Source organism: Anolis sagrei, chromosome 5, assembly GCF_037176765.1.
Source record: "Anolis sagrei isolate rAnoSag1 chromosome 5, rAnoSag1.mat, whole genome shotgun sequence".
Lineage (NCBI taxonomy): Eukaryota > Metazoa > Chordata > Lepidosauria > Squamata > Dactyloidae > Anolis > Anolis sagrei.
This window is the reverse complement of record NC_090025.1, coordinates 83879847-83900061: the sequence shown is the minus strand read 5'-3', so window position 1 is coordinate 83900061 and position 20215 is coordinate 83879847. Positions and strand designations below refer to the sequence as shown.

Here is a 20215-nt window from a genome sequence, read left to right as displayed (position 1 = left end):
GTTTTGATTATAAGGTGATCGGCATTTATTTCACAAAAGTTTATATAAAAACTTAACTTTGATGAAGGAAAGATGAAAATCCGTATTTTGCAGAATGACAATATAATCGACACAGCCGGAGACGATCATTACGTGCAATAATTTTTCAGAATTAAATCAGAATTGGTTCAGCATCAGCAAATTTGAGATTAAAAAGCTGCCCACATTTCTGCGAATTTTTTCATCCTGTTAGATAGACAGAGAACCAAAATGAGTATATACAAACTAGTCCTATTCATAAATAGTGTAGAAGGCTGAACACAGTGTCTTCAATCGTACTAATTAAGAAAACACCCCTCTTCATTTTTTTAAACAACATTACAGGTTAATATTTAAATGTATTCTGACTCGTGATCAAATGCAGGCACAAATATGCTGGCCCTCTCTTCCCTTAGCAGCCCCTCTAGTTACCCAAAATGGTACGTAAAGGGCAAGTAAGGAGCTGAGGTGAATGTCCCAAGAGGGAGAGATGACGAAACTTCTGCAAAGTAGTTTTTTGACTCCATACTTGTGCTTTTGCTTCTTTTGCTTCTTTACTTTCATATAATGTAGTTTCCCTGTGACTATGACCTCTGTGAGAGCCAGTATAGCATTGTAGTTTGAGTGTTTGCCTACAATTCTGGAGACCAGGACTCCATTCTGTGTCTAAATATGGGAATAGAGTGGGTGACCTTGAGCAAGTCACACACCCAGCCCCAAAAAACCCCATGATAGGGCTGCTACAAATTGGAAGCAATTTGAAGGCATAGAGCAACAATAGCAACAGCCTCTAGTAACATAAATTCCCTTTAAAATTAATCACTTGACTTCTAACATGCTTATAGTAAAGGCCAGTTTATAAACTGGTTTTTGGAATAATGTGTGGAAGGACTAATTGGATATCCTACAAATATTGACTACTGTAAAATTAAAAGCAGAATTTTGGTGACTGACCGTGGGCACTACTGGCTAAGACAGCTGAGCACAGCAGTGTGAAATTGCTGGCAAAATACTCAGCTTTTGAGATCCCTAAAATCCAGCAGGCACTGGATTTTAGGAAAATTCCTCTAACAGTGTGGAAGGAAGAGAGTGAAGCGTAGCTATGTGCAGAGGGAAAGCGAGTGTAGGAAAAATGCAGATACGTTGATATTGATATGTAATGCATTGATAACATTCAAGAGTTAAGAAACATTCCAGTTCAACTTACACATTTTCCTTAAAGACGATTTGTGTAATTAAGTCCGTTTCTTCATAGGGTTCATCCGTACTACTTAGTCCCAATGCTTCAAGTGCTAAAATATTAGGGAAATGAAAGAATCTTACAAATTTTTCTACTAACAGCATTAAATTTCTTAGGAATTTGCCTCACCTTCTTGGTTCTGTTTACATTAGTGGTCTCAACCTTGGATCCTAGGTGTTGCTAGTGTATATCACAATTATCCCTATTCAACAGACACAGCTGGGGCAGCTAATGTTGTTGTTCACTGCTGGTTGTATACAACACCACTGGAAAGGAATTCTGCCCAACAAGTGATGAATGTATTGTCGAAGGCTTTCATGGCCGGAATCACTGGATTGTTGTAGGTTTTTTCAGGCTATAAGGCAATGTTCTAGAGGCATTCTCTTCTGATGTTTTGCTTGCATCTATGGCAAGCATCCTCAGATGTAGTGAGGTCTGTTAGAACTAGGAAAATGGGTTTATATATCTGTGGAATGACCAGGATGGGACAAAAAAATTCTTGTCTGTTGGAGCTAGATGTGAATGTTTCAGCTGACCACCTTGATCAGCATTTGATAGCCTGGCAGTGCCTGGGGCAATCTTTTGTTGAGAGGTGATTAGATGTCCTTGATTGTTTCCTCTCTGTTGTTTTGCTGTTGCTTCCAAAGATGCAGGCGAAACGTCAGGAGAGAATGCCTCTAGAACATGGCCTTATAGCCCAAAAAAACCTACAACAACCAAGTGATGAATGTGTAGTGCATTATCTATGCTCCCAAATACATTCTCTCCCAAATGTGTTTGTGGGCCTTTCTACGTCCTCCAGTGCTATTCTATGGTATTCTTCTGGCCCAAGTGTAGTCAAAATAAAGAGTTCAGTATTATCTACACTTTGAAGTATCCATGGAGGTTCTTGAAATATTTCACCTGTGGATATGGGATATTCACTGAATTTACAATTATGTGTAGCAAGATTAGAACAGGGGACCTTCCTTGTCATTCACCCATACCTTCAAAATCGAATCGAATTTTGTTGTGTATTTGGCAGATCTTGCATTCAAATACGCATGACTTAGTAAAATATATAAAATACTAATTAAAGGCACAGGGAAAAAGAAAAGACTAACATTAAGAGATAGGGAAAGCAAGACAAAAACATGTCAATTAGAAAAAATAAAATTATTATAAATTAATTTGGAAATGGTATTTAACACTGAGAAGGTTAAACATAAGAATAATAATGAAAAATGTTGGCGATGGTGCCAAGAAATTGGAACCTATATGCATATGTGGTGAGATTGCAAATATGTTAAAGATTTTTGGGAATTGGTTATAATGGAAACAGAAAATATTATGGATATAAAAATTAGGAGGAATCCAGTAGAAATATTACTTTTAATTAAAAAAAAGAGGACGGGAAAGATAGGAGGGAAAAATAATAGACATGCTATTAACAGCAGCTAGATTATTAATTGCAAAATATTTTAAAAGGGAAATGAAAATACAGATTAATGAATGGTATAAAGAAGTCTGGAAAATGACTCATTGCTGAACCAGAAAAGGTATTTGTGCGCTGCGCCCGTTCCTTGAGAAGTCTGACTTGGCCATGGTGGTCCATGCTCTTGTTACATCTCAAATAGAGTACTGCAACATACTCAATGTGGGGCTGCCTTTGAAGACTGTCCAGAAGCTTCAACTAGTCCAACGGTCGGCAGCCAGGTTGCTCACTAGAGCGATGTACAGGGAACATGCAACTCCTTTGTTACGCCAACTCCACTGGCTACTGATCAGCTTCCAATCGCAATTCAAAGTGCTGGTTTTAACCTTTAAAGCCCTAAACCAGTGGTTCTCAACCTGGGGTCCCCAGGTGTTTTTGGCCTACAACTCTTAATTAATTGTTTTAATTGTTGTTTTAATTTTTAATATTTTGATTGTACTGGAGTTGCTTTTATGATGCTAGCATCGTATGATGCTTTTGTTAGGCCGCCCTGAGTCCCCCTTCGGGAGGAGAAGGGTGGGGTATATATATAGGAAATAAATAAATCTATATAAATAAAAATGTAATGTTAGTTCGTCCTACCATCAGAACTCAAAAACCACTGGGGGAATTGACACCAAATTTGGACACAAGACACCTAACAGTCCAATTTATGTACTCCACTCAAAAAATTGATTTTGTCATTTGGGAATTGTGGTTGCTGGGATTTATAGTTTACCTACAATCAAAGAGCATTCCGAACTCCACCAATGATGGAATTGGGCCAAACTTAACACCATGACCAACAGAAAAAACTGGAAGTGTTAGGTGGACATTGACCTTGAGTTTGGGAATTATAGTTCACCCACATCCAGAGAGCACTGTGGACTGAAACAAAGATGGATCTGGACCAAACTTGGCATGAATATTCCATATGCCCAAATAAGAACACAGATGGAGTTTAAGGGAAATAGACCTTGTCATTTGGGAGTTGTAGTTGCTAGGATTTATAGTTCACCTACAATCAAAGAGCATTCTAAACTCCACCAATGATGGAATTGAACCAAACATGGCATACAGGACAGCCATGACCAACAGAACACACTGGAAGGGTTTGGTGGGCATTGACCTTGAGTTGGGAGTTGTAGTTCACCTACATCCAGAGAGCACTGTGGACAAACAATGATGGATCTGGACCAAACTTGAAACAAAAATTCCATATGCCTAAATGTGAACACAAATGGAGTTTGAAGGAAATAGACCTTGACATTTGGGATTTGTAGTTACTGGGATTTATAGTTCACTACAATTAAAGAGCATTCTGAAACCCACAAATGACAGAAATGGGGCAAACTTCCCACACAGAACCCCCATGACCAACAGAAAATTCTTAAGGCCATCCAGTCCGACTCTCTTCACCAGGACATCCAGTCCGACTCTCTTCACCAGGACAAGAAAATGTAATCAGAGCCCTCCTGACAAAGAGCCATCCAGTCATAAATATAGATAGATAGATAGATACGATTCTCACACACACACACAGATATAATATTTATTTATTTGATCAGTCATATGACCATTTCAAAATAGAACACGAGTAAAAAACAAGGCAACAATGTGAAGAAAGCAGCCGACCTTCTATTTATAGTTCGAATCTTACTTTCCTGGTTCTTCTTTCAGGAAATCACAGAGATATAGTATCATAGATTTGAAAGAGACCCTTAAAGAAGGACTATGATATGTTGCATATTCCAGAGTAGGCAAACCAGACACTCTCCACATCAACACTGACAAAGAAACAACAAGAAATACTGTTTACTTACAAGCATAAAGGAATTACATACATTAGAAACCAACACTTTCTCATTACTTTATTTTCCAGATCACCACACTGGGCCACAGCAACGCGAGGCAGGGGACAGCTAGTAATAAATAAATATTTGCAAACACACCTCCCTGTAGTCCCTTTGAAGTCCAACTTGGCAGTTAACAGAGGCAACAGTGCCTTTGGGAAATACTGTATCTCAAACAAGAAGGTGATCGGATGAAAACAAAATCAACACCCACCTCCTTTGTACTGCGCCATATTGATGGAGCCCCTGCCTTCCACGTCGAGCATCCCAAACATGGCATCCAGGTTCGAGTCATCCATAAGGCAGGGATACTCCGAATTGGTCAGCTTCGCCAGCTTTATTTTCTCCAGGGTCCTGATCAAGAACTCCCTGGGCCTGTCTGCAAGGCAAGAACAATGGCTGGGTTGCGCATAGGGACACTGGCCAGTCCCATGATCCCCTTTACATCCTGGTGAGGTTTGGGGGAGGACAGGCAACATGATAGGATTTGTAGTACCTTCAAATGCTTCGGTTCCCACAGACCACTGTGGTTCCCCCATGACCCCACTCTACATCCTGGTGCAGTTTGAGGGAAGATGGCCCATGGATGATAGCACTCTGTCCTCCAAAGCACTTTACATTGTTTTAGGTCTGCTTGTATGTTTCCTCAAACCGCCCCATCACTTTTTCGCCCATGTCCAGCATTATTTTTAATTTTAACTACATTTGGCCTACCCTTAGATTTTAAAGTGTGTTGTCCTATTGATAATGCTATGTTATTGTTTATTGTTTTGTTGTTTTTAAATTGCTTGTATTGTTGTTATTGCTTGTATTGTTGTATTATGTGCTCGGCCTCATGTAAGCCGCACCGAGTCCCCTGGGGAGATGGTAGCGGGGTATAAATAAAGTGTTGTTGTTGTTGTTGTTATTATTACTATTATTATTATTATTAGACTTGCAGTACTTTAACTCAATTCCTTAGAGCATTGTGACCCACACCAATGACGGATCAGGACCAAACTCGACACACAGAGGCCCAATGGCCCACTTTATAACCTGATGCGGTTTAGGGCAGGATGGTCCACGAATGATGGGATTTGCAGTACCTTCACCCGATTCATTTCCCACAGAACACTATGGCCCTTAAAAATCACAAACCAGGACCAAACTTCGCACACAAAGCACACGTGACCCACTCTACATCCTGGTGCAGTTCTAAGGGGGATGGGCCATGGCTGATGGGATTTGCAGTACCTTCACTCACTTCCTGAGACCATTACGAACCTCATCCAATGATCGATAAAGACCAAACTTGACACACGGAGCCCCCATGACCCCACTCTACATCCTGGTGCAGTTTGAGGGAGGATAGCCCATGGATGACAGCACTTTGTCCTCCAAAGGACTTTACATTGTTTTAGGTCTGCTTGTATGTTTCCTCAAACCGCCCCATCACTTTTTCGCCCATGTCCAGCATTATTTTTAATTTTAACTACATTTGGCCTACCCATAGATTTTAAAGTGTGTTGTCCTATTGATAATGCTTATGTTATTGTTTTATTGTTTTTGAAATTGCTTATATTGTTGTTTTTATTGCTTGTATTGTTGTATTCTGGGCTTGGCCTCATGTAAGCCGCACCGACTCCCCTGGGGAGATGGTGGTGGGGTATAAATAAAGTGTTGTTGTTGTTGTTGTCTACATTTGGCCTACCCATAGATTTTAAAGTGTGTACCTTCACCTGATTCATTTCCCACCGAACACTATGCCCCTACAAATCACAAACCAGGACCAAACTTGGCACACAGAGCAGATGTGACCCACTCTACATCCTGGTGCAGTTCTAAGTAGGGTGAATCATGGATGATGGGATTTGCAGTACCTTCACTCACTTCCTGAGACCATTGTGAACCTCATCCAATGACCGATAAAGACCAAACTTGACACACGGAGCCCCCATGACCCACTCTACATACTGGTGCAGTTTGAGGGAGGATGGCCCATGGATGATGGGACTTGCAGTAGTTTAACTCACTTCCTTAGAGCATTGTGGCCCACACCAGAACCAAACTTGACACACAGAGGCCCAATGGCTCACTTTACAACCTGGTGCAGTTTAGGGCAGGATAGCCCATGGATGATGGGATTTGCAATACCTTCACCAGATTCATTTCCCACTGAATGCTATGGCCCTTACAAATCACAAACCAGGACCAAGCTTGGCACACAGAGCACACGTGACCCACTCTACATCCTGGTGCAGTTCTAAGGGGGATGGACCATGGATGATGGGATTTGCAGTACCTTCACTCACTTCCTGAGACCATTGTGAACCTCATCCAATGACCGATAAAGACCAAACTTGACACACAGAGTCCCCATGACCCACTCTACATCCTGGTGCAGTGATTCAGAAAATGATGCAAGACCATCCTCATGCTTCCCATCTGGAATACAGTGTGGAGGTTTCCTTTCATGTGGGGCTGGCATGGGCAATCTGAGGGGGGAAAGGAAAGGGCCTGAGGCTGTTAGGAATGCTGGGAGGTGACGTCCCAAACATTTGGAGGGCCGAAGTTCGCCCACGCCTGCTGTATTGGCTACCTGGGCGGTGGAAGAGCAGCAAGGCGGTCAAGGTGTGCAGGAGGTCCGGGATTTTGTGCTGCGCCAGGTATTCGCGCCCTTCCTCCTCGCGGTCCATCGCGGTTGCTAGGAGACGGGGAAGAACGCCGGGGCGTCACGTGGCGAAAGGGGCAGGGACCAATCAGGACCACAATCAGGACCACGCGCCGGCCTCCCTGCGGCCAATCAGAAACGCGCCCCAGACCGAGGCGGGGAAGGACTGGAAGCAGGACTTGGTGTTGTTTATTTACCTCAGAGGCGCCTCTCTCTCCAAAAGAGGAAAGCGGGCCTGCCTCTCCCACTCTCCCTATTTCTAGAGTATCTCTAAGCGCCCTTTTTTTCTATTTCAAGTTCTTTCTGCTGCACTGTCAGTGAAAGTTTGAAAGCACAATCTTTATTTGCTTATTTTGTACCAAAAGCATGGCATAAATTAATATAAAACCAATACAAATAGAAGGAGCGCAGGTGGCTAAATATCTTTTGAGCCAAAACGGGCAACAGCAAGGGCATTTGAAAGGCAGCAGATCACATGAGCTGTCTTCATAGACCTGTTGGCATCTTATGATACCGTAAACCACCGCCTCCTCCTGAGAAAAATGTATAGTATCACAAAGGATGATCACCCGCCTCAGGAAACCTGCTACAAAACAGGAGCTTTTTTGTTGAGTTTCAGGGCCAGAGAAGCAGATGGCGGAAACAGAAGAACGGCCTGCCTCAGGGGAGCGTGCTTGCTCCATCCATGTTCAACATCTACACAAATGACTAGCCACTGCCAGAAGGGACAGAGTTTCATCTATGCTGATGATCGTGCCATTACTGCTCAAGCAGGGAGCTTTGAGATGGTTGAACAGAAGCTTTCCGAAGTACTGCCTATTACATGGGGTTGCCTCTGAAGACTGCCCGGAAGCTTCAATCAGTCCAACGAGTGGCAGCCAGGTTGCTAACAGGAGCGGGGTACAGAGACCATACGACCCCTCTGTTACGCCAGCTCCACTGGCTGCCGATTAGCTTCCGTGCACAACTCAAAGTGCTGTTTTTGACCTATAAAGCCCCAAAGGACTCCGGCCCAGTTTACCTGTCCGAACGGATTCTCTCCTATGAACCATCAAGGTTATTAAGATCTTCCAGGGGGGGGGGGCTGCTCTCAGTCCCACCACCCTGGCAATCATGGTTGGTGGGGACGAGGGACAGGGCCTTCTCGGTGGTGGCTCCCCGGCTTTGGAACTCCCTCCCACTACAGATTAGATCTGCTCCCTCCCTCCCTCCGGACTTTCAGGAAACTAACTAAAGACCTGGCTCTGGAATGTGGCACTCGAGGACTGAATCTATAACCTCTGTCCACAAGGAAGGAGGATGATGAACTGTGACTATGACTATGACTGGATTGACGACTTGGCTTAGGTAATTGTGATGATGATGTTTTCATTGTACTTTATTGTACTATTTTAATCTGTAATGACGTTGCACTTTGTTGTACTTATATATTATTGTATTTGCATATATGTTGTAAACGGACCTGAGTCGCTCGTCGAGGAGAGAAGGCCGGTATAGAAAACTTCTAAATAAATAAATAAATAAATAATATTACAGGGAAAACCAGTTGATCCCTAACCCATCTAAAACACAGACATGTGCCTTTCATCTCAAGAACATCCCGAGCTCTGAGGATAACCTGGAAAGGATTCCCACTAGAGCATTGCAGCACACCCAAATACCTGGGAGTCCCTCTGGACCATGCTCTGACCTACAAGAAGCACTGCCTGAACATCAAGCAAAAAGTGGGTGCTAGAAACAGTATCATATGAAAGCTGACTGGCACAACCTGGGGATCACAACCAGACACAGTGAAGACATTTGCCCTTGTGCTATGCTGCTCCGCTACTCAGTGCGCATGCCCAGTGTGGAACACATCTCACCACGCTAAAACATTGGATGTGGCTCTTAATGAGACATGCCACATTATCATGGGGTGTCTGCGCCCTACACCACTGGAGAAATTACACTATCTAGCTGGTATTGCACGACCGGACATCCGCCGGGAAGTAGCAGCCAATAGTGAAAGGCCGGAGTTACACTTCAAAATTTACCCATTCCAACTTGCATACATATTCAACTTAAGAACAAGCCCTGTGAGCCGATCTTGTTTATAACTTGGGGACTGCCTGTATACTCTTTCAGTTTTGAACATTTTTGCATTTGGAATTCCCTCAAACTAAAGAGATGGCAGTGAAGAGCATTGTAAACATCCCATCTCTAGTAAGGCAGAGAAACATTAGGATGCAATGGATATACAGTTGGCCCTGAAAACTGTATTACGTACTTGGATTAAAGCCAGAACTATGTAAAGAAACTACTCTCTTCTAAACTAAGGCTCCCTTGGCTCATGTGTCGCAGGAAGGGGACAAAAAGGGCTTGTGCAATAGGCTAGCGGTTGTTCATTTCCTGGGGTTGGTCAGTTGTGTCAAGGGAAGGCTGACAAAACCTGTTGTCTAAGGGCAGACTATTCCTCCCATGCTTTATGTCCTGTATGGCCTCTGCATTCATGGTCTTGTCCTACTGCTGCCAAGGTCAACATTTCAGCTTGTAGCATTACTTGACACAGACTACTATTTGCTGTATCAATACTGACATTTAAAAGTGATTGGCTGGAATCTTGTTAGCAATGTATGTCTTCATAAGCGGATTTATACCTGTGGGAATTAGAATTGGACAGTTTTGTAGTGTTTGTATCCAAAGGCTGCTATACTGTTACTATGTAGTGGAACCAGATAATTTATCAATGTACATTGGGATGAATGTGCATCAGTTTTGTTGTATATTTAATCCCATTGTGCGTTAGGACATGTCTTGGAGGGCCAATGTGTATGAGAACCCAATGCTGATGACTGTAACAGTAGTAACAGGCTTTCTTAGCATCTTTGCCACATAAATAAGTATTATGTAAAGTTAAATAATGCACTGTATTAGAGGATTCCAGCCATTATTCTATGCAATTCCAGTATATATACTACTAGCTGTACCTGCCACACGTTGCTGTGGCCAATCTTCCCTCTTTCTCTCTTTTTCTTTCTCTCTTTTTCTTTCTTTCTTTTCCTCCTTTCTTCTTTCCCTCCCTCTTTCCTTCCTTCCCCCTTTTCTTTCCCTTCTCCTTTTTCCTTCTCTACCTCCTTCCTTCCTTCTTTTGCTCTTTGGTTCTATCCTTCCTTCTCTCTCCTTCCTTCCTTCCCTCTTTCATAGAATCAAAGAGTTGGAAGAGACCTCATGGGCCATCCAGTCCAACCCCCTGCCAAGAAGCAGGAATATTGCATTCAAATCACCCCTGACAGATGGCCATCCAGCCCCTGTTTAAAAGCTTCCAAAGAAGGAGCCTCCACCACGCTCCGGGACAGAGAGTTCCACTGCTGAACGGCTCTCACAGTCAGGAAGTTCTTCCTAATGTTCAGATGGAATCTCCTCTCTTGTAGTTTGAAGCCATTGTTCCGCGTCCTAGTCTCCAGGGAAGCAGAAAACAAGCTTGCTCCCTCCTCCCTGTGGCTTCCTCTCACATATTTATACATGGCTATCATATCTCCTCTCAGCCTTCTCTTCTTCAGGCTAAACATGCCCAGCTCCTTAAGCCACTCCTCATAGGGCGTGTTCTCCAGATCTTTGATCATTTTAGTCGCCCTCCTTTGGACACATTCCAGCTTTCTCTCCATCTTTCCTTCCATCCCTCTCTCTTTCCTTCCTTCCTTCTTTCTTTTTTCTTTCCTTCCCTCCTTCCTTCCTTCTCTACCTCTTTCCTGCGTACCCACCTTTTCTTTTCCTCCCTTCTTTTCCTCCTTTCTTACTTCTCTACCTATTTTCTTCCTTGCTTGCTTCTCTGCTTTTTTCCTTCATTCCCTCTTTCCTTTCCTCCATCTTTCCCCTTTTTCCTCCTTCATTCCTTCCCTCTAGACATAGGCTGGAAAAGAGTTGGGCTCAAAGGCAGTGCTTGAGAGAGGTACATCCCACAGTTGTACTCCACAGTTAGTAGGCCGGGCATCTGCATCTGTATTGTCATTTAGCTTTTTTGGGTTGTTAAATCCTTTCTGCTGCTTTTTTTTTTTTTGGTGTGTGTGGGGGGTGTTAATGGATGATGGTCACTCATTGGCTGATAGGTTTATTGTGTCTAAATTTGGTGTCAATTCGCCCAGTGGTTTTTGAGTTGTGTTAATCTCACAAATGAACATTACATTTTTGTTTATATAGACTAGCCGTCCCCTGCCACACATTGCTGTGGCCCACATGGGGGTTCTGTGTGGGAGGGTTGGCCCAATTCTATCATTGGTGGGGTTCAGAATGCTCTGTAATTGTAGGTGAACTATAAATCCCAGCACTACAACTCCCAAATGTCAGGATTCTATTTTCCCCAAACTCCACCAGTGTCCATTTTTGGGCATATTGAGTATTCGCGTAGAGTTTGGTCCAGATCCATAATTGTTTGAGTGCATAGTGATCACTGGATGTAGGTGAACTACAACTCCAAAACCAAAGGACACTGTCCACCAAACCCTTCCAGTATTTTCTGTTGGTCATGGGAGAACTGTGTGCCAAGTTTGGTTCAATTCGATCGTTGGTGGGGTTCAGAATGCTCTTTGATTGTAGGTGAACTATAAATCCGAGCAACTACAACTCCCAAATGATAAAATCAATTTTTTTGGGTGAAGGACATACATTGGGTTGTTAGGTGTCTTGTTTCCAAATTTTGTGTCAATTCGTTCAGTGGTTTTTGAGTTCTGTTAATCCCACAAATGAACATTATATTTTTATTTATATTCCCCAATGGTGTAAATGCTTCGTCATTTTCTTTCAAAAACTAATTTTAAAAAGTACACAGATGTTTCTTACAAACATATAAATTATTTTATTTACAAAGCCATGTTACAAAAAATAATATTAAAGCAAAAACAAAACAAAAAGAAATACAATCGCTCACTAGAGAATATCTCCAGGCCTGGCTTTGAACCATGGCAGTATCAGTCAGATACATGTTTGTTCTTTTGTCCTTTTTTCCCCAAAACTGAAAGCCGTAAAGCTTACTATTTACACCTACTGTCAACACTTACAATTATCACAAGCATGGAATGGGTTCTCTCTGATACTGCTGATACATAAAAGGTGCAGTTTAAAGAATGAAAATACTTAGTGTTATAAAATATGGGTTCGTAGAAAAGAAATTGACTTTACACATATGGCATTTTCTTTTAGAACGATTGGACATGCTTTCTTCAAAAGTCTTCTGGAAAAAGATTCTAAAATCTGTAGTAGGAAAGCACAATAGAGGAGGTGCAAATTCATTTCTGTGCAACAGTTAATATTCCCCATGACTGACCAGCTATGCAAAACCCACAGAGTTTTGTTAAAGTGCCATGGGACAACCGCATAACAAAATATAAGGTGTAAATAGAAAAATTTCTTTTTTTCCTTTTAAACAATAGTTCACTGAGAATCAGCAATAATAGAATATGCTGTATAAACTATTTTCTACAAAGGTTGATCAGCACTATGTACAATTTTTAACATTGATACAAAAGAAGGCATACAAGTTATCCGAGTCGCTTTTTTTAAAATATGGCTGACGGGCCTATGCATTGCGGATGTGTAACAACCAAAGCTTCTGAGCCTCTATTGCTGGAAACGAATCACAAAGTTTTCAGGCAAATGGGATTGGGGCAGCAGAGGAGGAAAAAAAGAACTGTTGAACTAACACTACACTAATAATACATTATAGGCTGGTCCAGTTCATATCCATTTTTAAAAATGAATTTCATTTTTCAGGTGAAACAATTTAGTATGTATAAAATTAAATAGCTATTTCTTTAAGTATAAATGCAGGGAACAAAAAAGTATGGGAGGTTTTATTGATATTTAGGCTTTGAAAATGCTTTCCAGCCAAAGCCACTGAAAGTGAAGAAGTAGATATATAAGCAGCATTCAATGAACACTTTCCACAGTCTGGCTTCCTACATAACACGCGTGTGCTAAGAGCTAAGGTGATCTTAACACTTGCTCCTTCAGTCACTGAATGGCAGTCACAGCCACAAAATCTCACAATTTCCCCCGTAAAAGTAAAAAAGCAAACTGGCAGGTCATCAACTGGAAGGTCTTTTGTTGACTTGAAAACTCCTGAAGTTACACAACACAAAATAAATTAGTTTTTAAAAAAGTTAACAAGGCTCTGTTTCTAACAACCGAAGACAAAATTTGTGCAAAAATAACAAAGATATGTACACACTTTTCAGTCCAGAGAAATGTACAATAAAACATAACTCAAAAGTACATGAAAAATATAAACATTGCTGAAACTTTCCTAAGTTTCATACTGCTCATGAAAGTATTCCTGTCACTTCCCAAATATAGCAAAACATAAATTATTACAAAATTAACACTATAAAAATTTACTTTAGGAATATCTTCTAATTTTACCCGAGAGGGCCTAGCCTTCTTTACCGTTGTTAAACATTTAATAAGTTTTAAACTCTGGTTTAAGCCTTTAAAGAAATAAAAAAGTAACCATCTCCCATTTGCATTCTTTTTCCCAAGATGTAAATAAACCAGCGTATAAGTGCACTTTTAACACTGTAGAAATAAAAGGTAACTCATTTGTACTGATTTTGCAGTACCCTAGTATTACTGAATTTCCTGGTTACAAAATCTACTTTTATTAAAAAAAATATTTAGTAATTCCTGTAAAACATTGTCAGTGCAATTCTACTGATACAAATTCAGTATGTCCTATCAATACAGATTCAATTTGTCCAATTCCTATCTTTTCAAGAATAATTTTATTATTAAGTAGAACAGTAGTATAGATTCTTTGGGTCCCTCCATCTACGTTTTTCCATTCTTATCAAGATCATGGAGCAATTACATAAACCTTTGGGTCTATTGAGAAGATCAGAAAGACCACCACGAAGAAGTGCTTCACTGAAACCACTGATAAAGTCAGTGAAATTTCTGGGCACATTTTACTTCCCCCACTGACTATTATATACTGCCAAGAAATGCACTAGACATTTTTTCTAAATTCTTCAGACAATAATAAATACAGAAGTTACTGCAATTGGGTTTTGTTAAATATAGTTTACCACAAATTGTATTATTTTGGAATGTCTGCTGCTCTCATTGCTGCAGGGAACCAAAAGGAGGAAATGCAACAATTTGTTTCAAAAGTCAGAATTAAAAATTAAGCTGTATTACACAGATCAGAGGCCAATATTTGTGGGAAACACAAATAAAATTGAAATATGGTCTTATGTAAATTTCATTTAAAAAAAAACAAATTAAAACAATCTGCAGGACATAAAAAGTGAAACAAGAATCTCTGGCATAGGGCTGCTAAGACCTATTGATTTATAGGCTGGTTGCTTTTCCTGTTATGGAAGAGTCCTTATTCTGCCAGTCCGATTTAACGTCTTCTGAAAGAAAAGATAAAATCAATTTCAAAACAATACATTTGATCCCGCAGAAAGCATATTCTATCAGAGCAGTTATATTTTAATCTGAGAAAACTACAACGTTCTCTCTAGTTATCTCTCAATTTCTATAGTGATAACACAAAGATCAGAGACAGTACAGGCAGTCCCCACGTTATGAACAAGACAGGTTCTATGTATTGTCGAAGGCTTTCATGGCCAGAATCACTGGGTTGTTGTAGTTTTTTTCGGGCTATACGGCCATGTTCTAGAGGCATTCTCTCCTGACGTTTCGCCTGCATCTATGGCAAGCATCCTCAGAGGTAGTGAGGTCTGTTGGAACTAGGAAAAGGGGTTTATATATCTGTGGAATGACCAGGGTGGGACAAAGAACTCTTGTCTGCTGGAGCTAGGTGTGAATGTTTCAACTGACCACCTTGATTGGCATTTGATGGCCTGGCAGTGCCTGGGGCAATCTTTTGTTGAGAGGTGATTAGATGTCCCTGATTGTTTTTCCTCTGTTGTTTTTTTGCTGTTGTAATTTTAGAGTTTTTTTTTAATACTGGTAGCCAGATTTTGTTCAATGAACAGCAAAACAACGGAGGAAAAACTATCAGGGACATCTAATCACCTCTCAACAAAAGATTGCCCCAGGCACTGCCAGGCCATCAAATGCCAATCAAGGTGGTCAGTTGAAACATTCACACCTAGCTCTAGCAGACAAGAGTTCTTTGTCCCACCCTGGTCATTCCACAGATATATAAACCCCTTTTCCTAGTTCCAACAGACCTCACTACCTCTGAGGGTGCTTGCCATAGATGCAGGCGAAACGTCAGGAGAGAATGCCTCTAGAACATGGCCGTATAGCCCGAAAAAACCCAACAACCCAAGACAGGTTCTGTAAGGTTGTTCTTAAGTTGAATTTGTATGTGATTCAGAACAAGTACATTTTTAAGTCAGGTCCGGGGGCAAGTGCTCAAGCAGCGCATTAGGGATGTCTATGCACAGCTGGACCTAGAGAGCATAGGTAGGTCTTCAGCCACAAGGTTTTTAGCGTCCCACAAAAGGAATATTCATTTAGAGTACTACCTAACCCACTTCCTTTACCCTTAAGAAGAATATATACTAGGGCTAGGTTTGAACAACTCAGTACTATGGTGCAAACCGGGTGTTACTGTAACATCCCAAGAAGTGAGAGATTCTGCGTCTGGGGAGAAGAAACAGTGGAAGACATTGAACATTTCTTAATTGACTGTCCAGCATATACTGAACTGCGAGACAGATATTTACATCCAATATTATCCAACTGCAGGTCCCCCAACAGAAATGATATTCTGACATCCCTCTTGCAAGGGCAGGAAAGATCCAACATAATCAGAGTAAGCCTTTTTATTCTGAAAGCTATTAAGAAAAGAGCAGATTTCCTGAAAGAAGAACTAGGAAAATAAGATTCTGACTATAAATAGAAGGTCGGCTGCTGTCCTCACCCTTTTGCCTTGTTTTTTACTCGTGTTCTATTTTGAAATGGTCATATGACTGATCAAATAAATAAATATTATTACATTTTTAAGTATAACTTTGTAATTTGGGGACTTCCTTGTAATCCCTTTAGGCATAACATTAAAAACCATAACTCACTTGTTTGTTGTGCATTGGATTTGATGTACTGGAAGGACTGGACTGAGACAAAGCTACACTGCTATTTTTCCCCATCTGCAAGACACACACAATATTCAGAAAATCATGTCAAAGTCTATAGAAATTAGTCAGTAAAAATCTTCTATTGTACTCCCATAACTTTTTCTTTGTTGAAAACTTTATCCACATATATACTTTTTCTTTCAGAATAATTTGAAATAGAAATTTTAGAAACATTATCACGCAAATATCAGTCAATCTTGGCCCACAGTGTATAACGTAAAAGAAATCAAATTAGACCATGCAGAACACCAAATGAAAACGTGGTTTAAAAATTTAGGAAGTTTGCTGTGCATCCTTGGAGCATGAAAGGAAGTAGAAAGGAAGGCATGTCCCCTTTCCTTGCCTAGTTTCATGAAAACAAGTCAGGGTTTCTTGATACTTGCATGGTACATTTGAGTAGCATATAAGTATGCTTCTACAGTGATTCCATCCTATATCTGAGAATAATAATATTTCAGTGGCTTATAAAATCAAACAGGAAATTTTCTTACCTGTCGTGAGACAGAGCTGTTGGGAGTATCTGGCACCGTAGAAATAAGGTTGGCAGTGTTCTTTTTGTGAACACTATTCATACCAGGCATTTTAGTGATTTTACAGGCTTTGCTACTAGAACTAGAGTTTTTACGTTTTTTCCCTCCTGATTTGTCAAAACAAAGGGGTAGAGAAGACACTGCATTGTGTGCTGCTAGAGAGTGGTCCCCTGAATGGTGAACAAGGGAGGATACAGGCAAATTGGAGGAGTCCGTACTGTTTACAACAATGCTCATATGTTTCATTGAGTCTGTGGAGCTACTTGATAACAAAGTCCGCCCTGAAGGCTCTGATTTGGCACTGAGTGGGGTTGTTCCATTGTTTGCATTGTGAACTGACACATTGTTATAGGAAGATGTAGCCTGATAAGAGTTAAGTGTCGAACTTGGGTTCAAGATACAATTCTTTTTATGAGACCCTGAAAATGAAGATGAGGAAGTCTGCAAAGACAACAAGGAGGAAGAGGACAGCTTTCTCTTTTTGTTACTAGAGGACTCGTCACTGCGGCAAGACAGATCTCTGACTCTTGAGGATTTGCTGGTTTTCGTTTTGGATGGCTTGTAGGATGGGGAAGGGATGACTGCTGGCACTGGCGATGTGGCTGATGGAGTCTTAAAAGCTGAATCGATGATACTCAGGCTGGCAGCAACATGAGGAAAAGCTGTAGTATGTGACATAATGGAATTTGTATCTGATGTAGTCACAAAAGTTGCATTTGATAACATGGCTGAAGTCATGATGTAGGAAGAAGGGATTCTTGTATTGACTGGCGCTGAAGAAATATATACTGCATTGGGATTGCTGAAAGGCTGCAAAACTGATGCTGAAAATGGGGTGGTGATATGTGCTGCTGGAGACGGCACTGGGCTGTCAACTGCAGGAGGGATTTTCCTTAAACATGAAAGAAAGAAAGAAAAAAGAGAGCCATATGTTTCATTGCTGTCGTTTTCAAAACCCTCTGACAAACATGATGCAGAACGGATGAGTTTTCCCCAAGGGCTGAGCAATAAAAGATACATAACAGTATATTACGACTGTAAAACTTTGCACAAAATGTCCTTAGAAGCACTTTATTTAAGGCTCGTGCAATTAAATCCTCCCTCACTCTCGGATCCTCATCCTGATAATTTTACATTGTCCTGTCTCCAAGTGTTTTAAAATTTTTATCCTTGAATGTGGTCCTGCCCAGTGAAATCCTTTGTTTTTAATTGTTTGTTTTCATACTGTTGTTCACTTATTATATTGACTTTTGCATTTTATGTATTTTATTTCCTGGTATTGTTATGTTTTTGTATTATAATGTGTGTACTGTACTGATGTGCGTGGTCTCATATAAGCCACACCGAGTCCCCCTGGGGGAGATGGAGCGGGGTATAAATAAAGTATTATTATTATTATTATTATTATTAAATGTGGAATTCAACCAAATAGATTAATAGCAGTTGATTTCAAGTTAAGCTAAGGTAACAAAACAGTGTTTATTGCCCCAATTTATATCCTACTCTGGGTGAAATCGGGAGTGCAGCCTATTTATTTTTCTGGATGTCTCAGTAGAATCAGATACTGTTGATTACTATATTCTACTAGTTTGGCTTTGTTAGATCAGAATAGGAGACAAAGTGGTTCTGCTCTTACCTGCACCTATCTCCCTTGCAAGTTGAAGCATTTATTTGCATTATACATTAATACAAATGTGACTCTGGAGACCAGAATTGATGTTTTTATGGAGACCAGAATTGATGTTTTTATGGAGACCAGAATTGATGTTTTTATGGAGACCAGAATTGAGTGTTTCCATGCCTGACCTTGGAAACACAATGAATGATCTTGGATACATCACACAATCAGCCCTAGAAAAACTCATGGGAGGGTTGCCTTAAGGTCATGATAAGCTGGAAATCGCACCATCACAACAAATTAATGCATAACATTAACATCTATCATCATCTGTTGTTTAACATAAAAATAATATTCAGCCTGGTCTCTAATATACTAATGAATATGTATATGACAGTCTGGATGAGAGCGAACCAACTGGAGTTCAATCCAGACAAGTCAGAGGTCCTCCTGGTCAGTCGAAAGGCTGAACAGGGCATAGGGTTACAGCCTGTGCTGGATGGGGGTCGCACTCTCACTGAAGACACATGTTGCAGCTTGGGAGTGATGCTAGATTCATCTCTGAGCCTGGAACCCCAGGTCTTGGAGGTGGCTAGGGGAGCATTTGCACAATTAAAACTGTGCGTCAGTTGGGAAGTCAGATTTGGCCACGGTGGTCCATGCTCTTGGTACATTCCGAATAGATTACTGCAATGCACTCTACATGGAGTAGCCTTTGAAGACAGCAGCCAGGTTGCTAACCGGAATAGTGCTGGCTTTAGCCTATAAAGCCCTGAACAGTTCTGGCCCAGCTTACCTGTCTGAACGGATCTCATCATGAAGTCTAAGATCGATGGAGAGGCCCTACTCTCAGTCCCACCATTCTCGCAAACACGACTGGTGGCGACAAGAGACAGGGCCTTCTCAGTGGTGGCCCCTCGCATGTGGAACTTACTACCTAGTGACATTAGATTGGCCCCTCTCTCTTGACCTTTAGAATGAAACTCAAAACCTGGTTATGGGACCAAGCATTTGAACAGTAGAGGCAGCAATTTAGAATGAGACCCAAATCTGAAAGACGAACACTGAGCATGAGAATAGTTTTATTGATGTGTTATATACTGATTGTTTTGATTGTTTTTAGCTGTGATAATTGTTTTAACTATGGTTTTGTACATTATGTGTATTTGTGCAGGCATCAAATTGTGCCTTTTTGTAAGCCAGCCTGAGTCCCCCCTCGGGGGTTGAGAAGTACCCGAAATAAATAAATAAATAAATAAGCGAATGACAATGGACTGAGATAGAGTATAATTTCAAATCTGCGTGATTTAAACAATGTTTCAGTAATTTTACAGCATTAATGAATTGTTTTAATTGCTTTTATCATTTATTGCTGTTGTTGGTATTGAATGAATTGCCTATTGTGAAGTCACCCTAAGTCCCCCTTCGGGGGAGAAAAAAAGGGATACAAATATGTGAAATAAAAAAAAATAAAGTCCCTTCACAGACAGCATTTCATTGATATGTAGCTATGGTGCTTTTGGGGAACAAGAGAACCATGTATCTTGAGGAAAATTATGTATACAATATAATCCAAAATTAATCTAAAGTCAAGACCTGTTCCAGCAAAGAAGCCCTGTTACTACCAATGCAAATTACAAAATCGCCTTTGCCCTACTTCTCTGTTCAGACATCTTAAAGCAGAGTTACAGCTTGGTACTACTGTTTGGGCATTTTCCCTGAGAAGCATGTGTTTTTGCTAATACAGATATGTTTGGTTTCAGGGGGTGA

General features: G+C 40.8%; 2 protein-coding genes across 7 annotated transcripts in view; both read right to left on the bottom strand.

The window, feature by feature from the left end:
• Position 1: 1 nt before the first annotated feature.
• EFCAB10 (EF-hand calcium binding domain 10) lies at positions 2 to 7276 on the bottom strand. Its single transcript, XM_060778362.2, has 4 exons — positions 7143 to 7276; positions 4779 to 4943; positions 1226 to 1310; positions 2 to 225 (listed from the first exon to the last, which is right to left on the bottom strand). The coding sequence occupies exons 1-4, from the start codon at positions 7237 to 7239 to the stop codon at positions 189 to 191; spliced, it is 384 nt and encodes a 127-aa protein (XP_060634345.1). The 5' UTR covers positions 7240 to 7276; the 3' UTR covers positions 2 to 188.
• A 4745-nt stretch (positions 7277 to 12021) lies between these two features.
• The window catches only part of ATXN7L1 (ataxin 7 like 1), an 87349-nt gene continuing 79155 nt past the window's right edge, over positions 12022 to 20215 (bottom strand). For 4 of the 6 annotated variants that reach the window (XM_060778363.2, XM_060778366.2, XM_067468813.1 and 1 more), the window contains 3 exons: positions 16789 to 17719; positions 16235 to 16309; positions 12022 to 14599 (listed from right to left, as the gene is read on the bottom strand). In XM_060778363.2, the coding sequence (XP_060634346.2) occupies positions 14558 to 14599; positions 16235 to 16309; positions 16789 to 17719 (1048 nt within the window). In that variant the 3' untranslated portion in view covers positions 12022 to 14557. The remainder of the gene's footprint in view (positions 14600 to 16234; positions 16310 to 16788; positions 17720 to 20215) is intronic. The other 2 variants (XM_060778364.2, XM_060778367.2) reach the window with 1 other exon arrangement.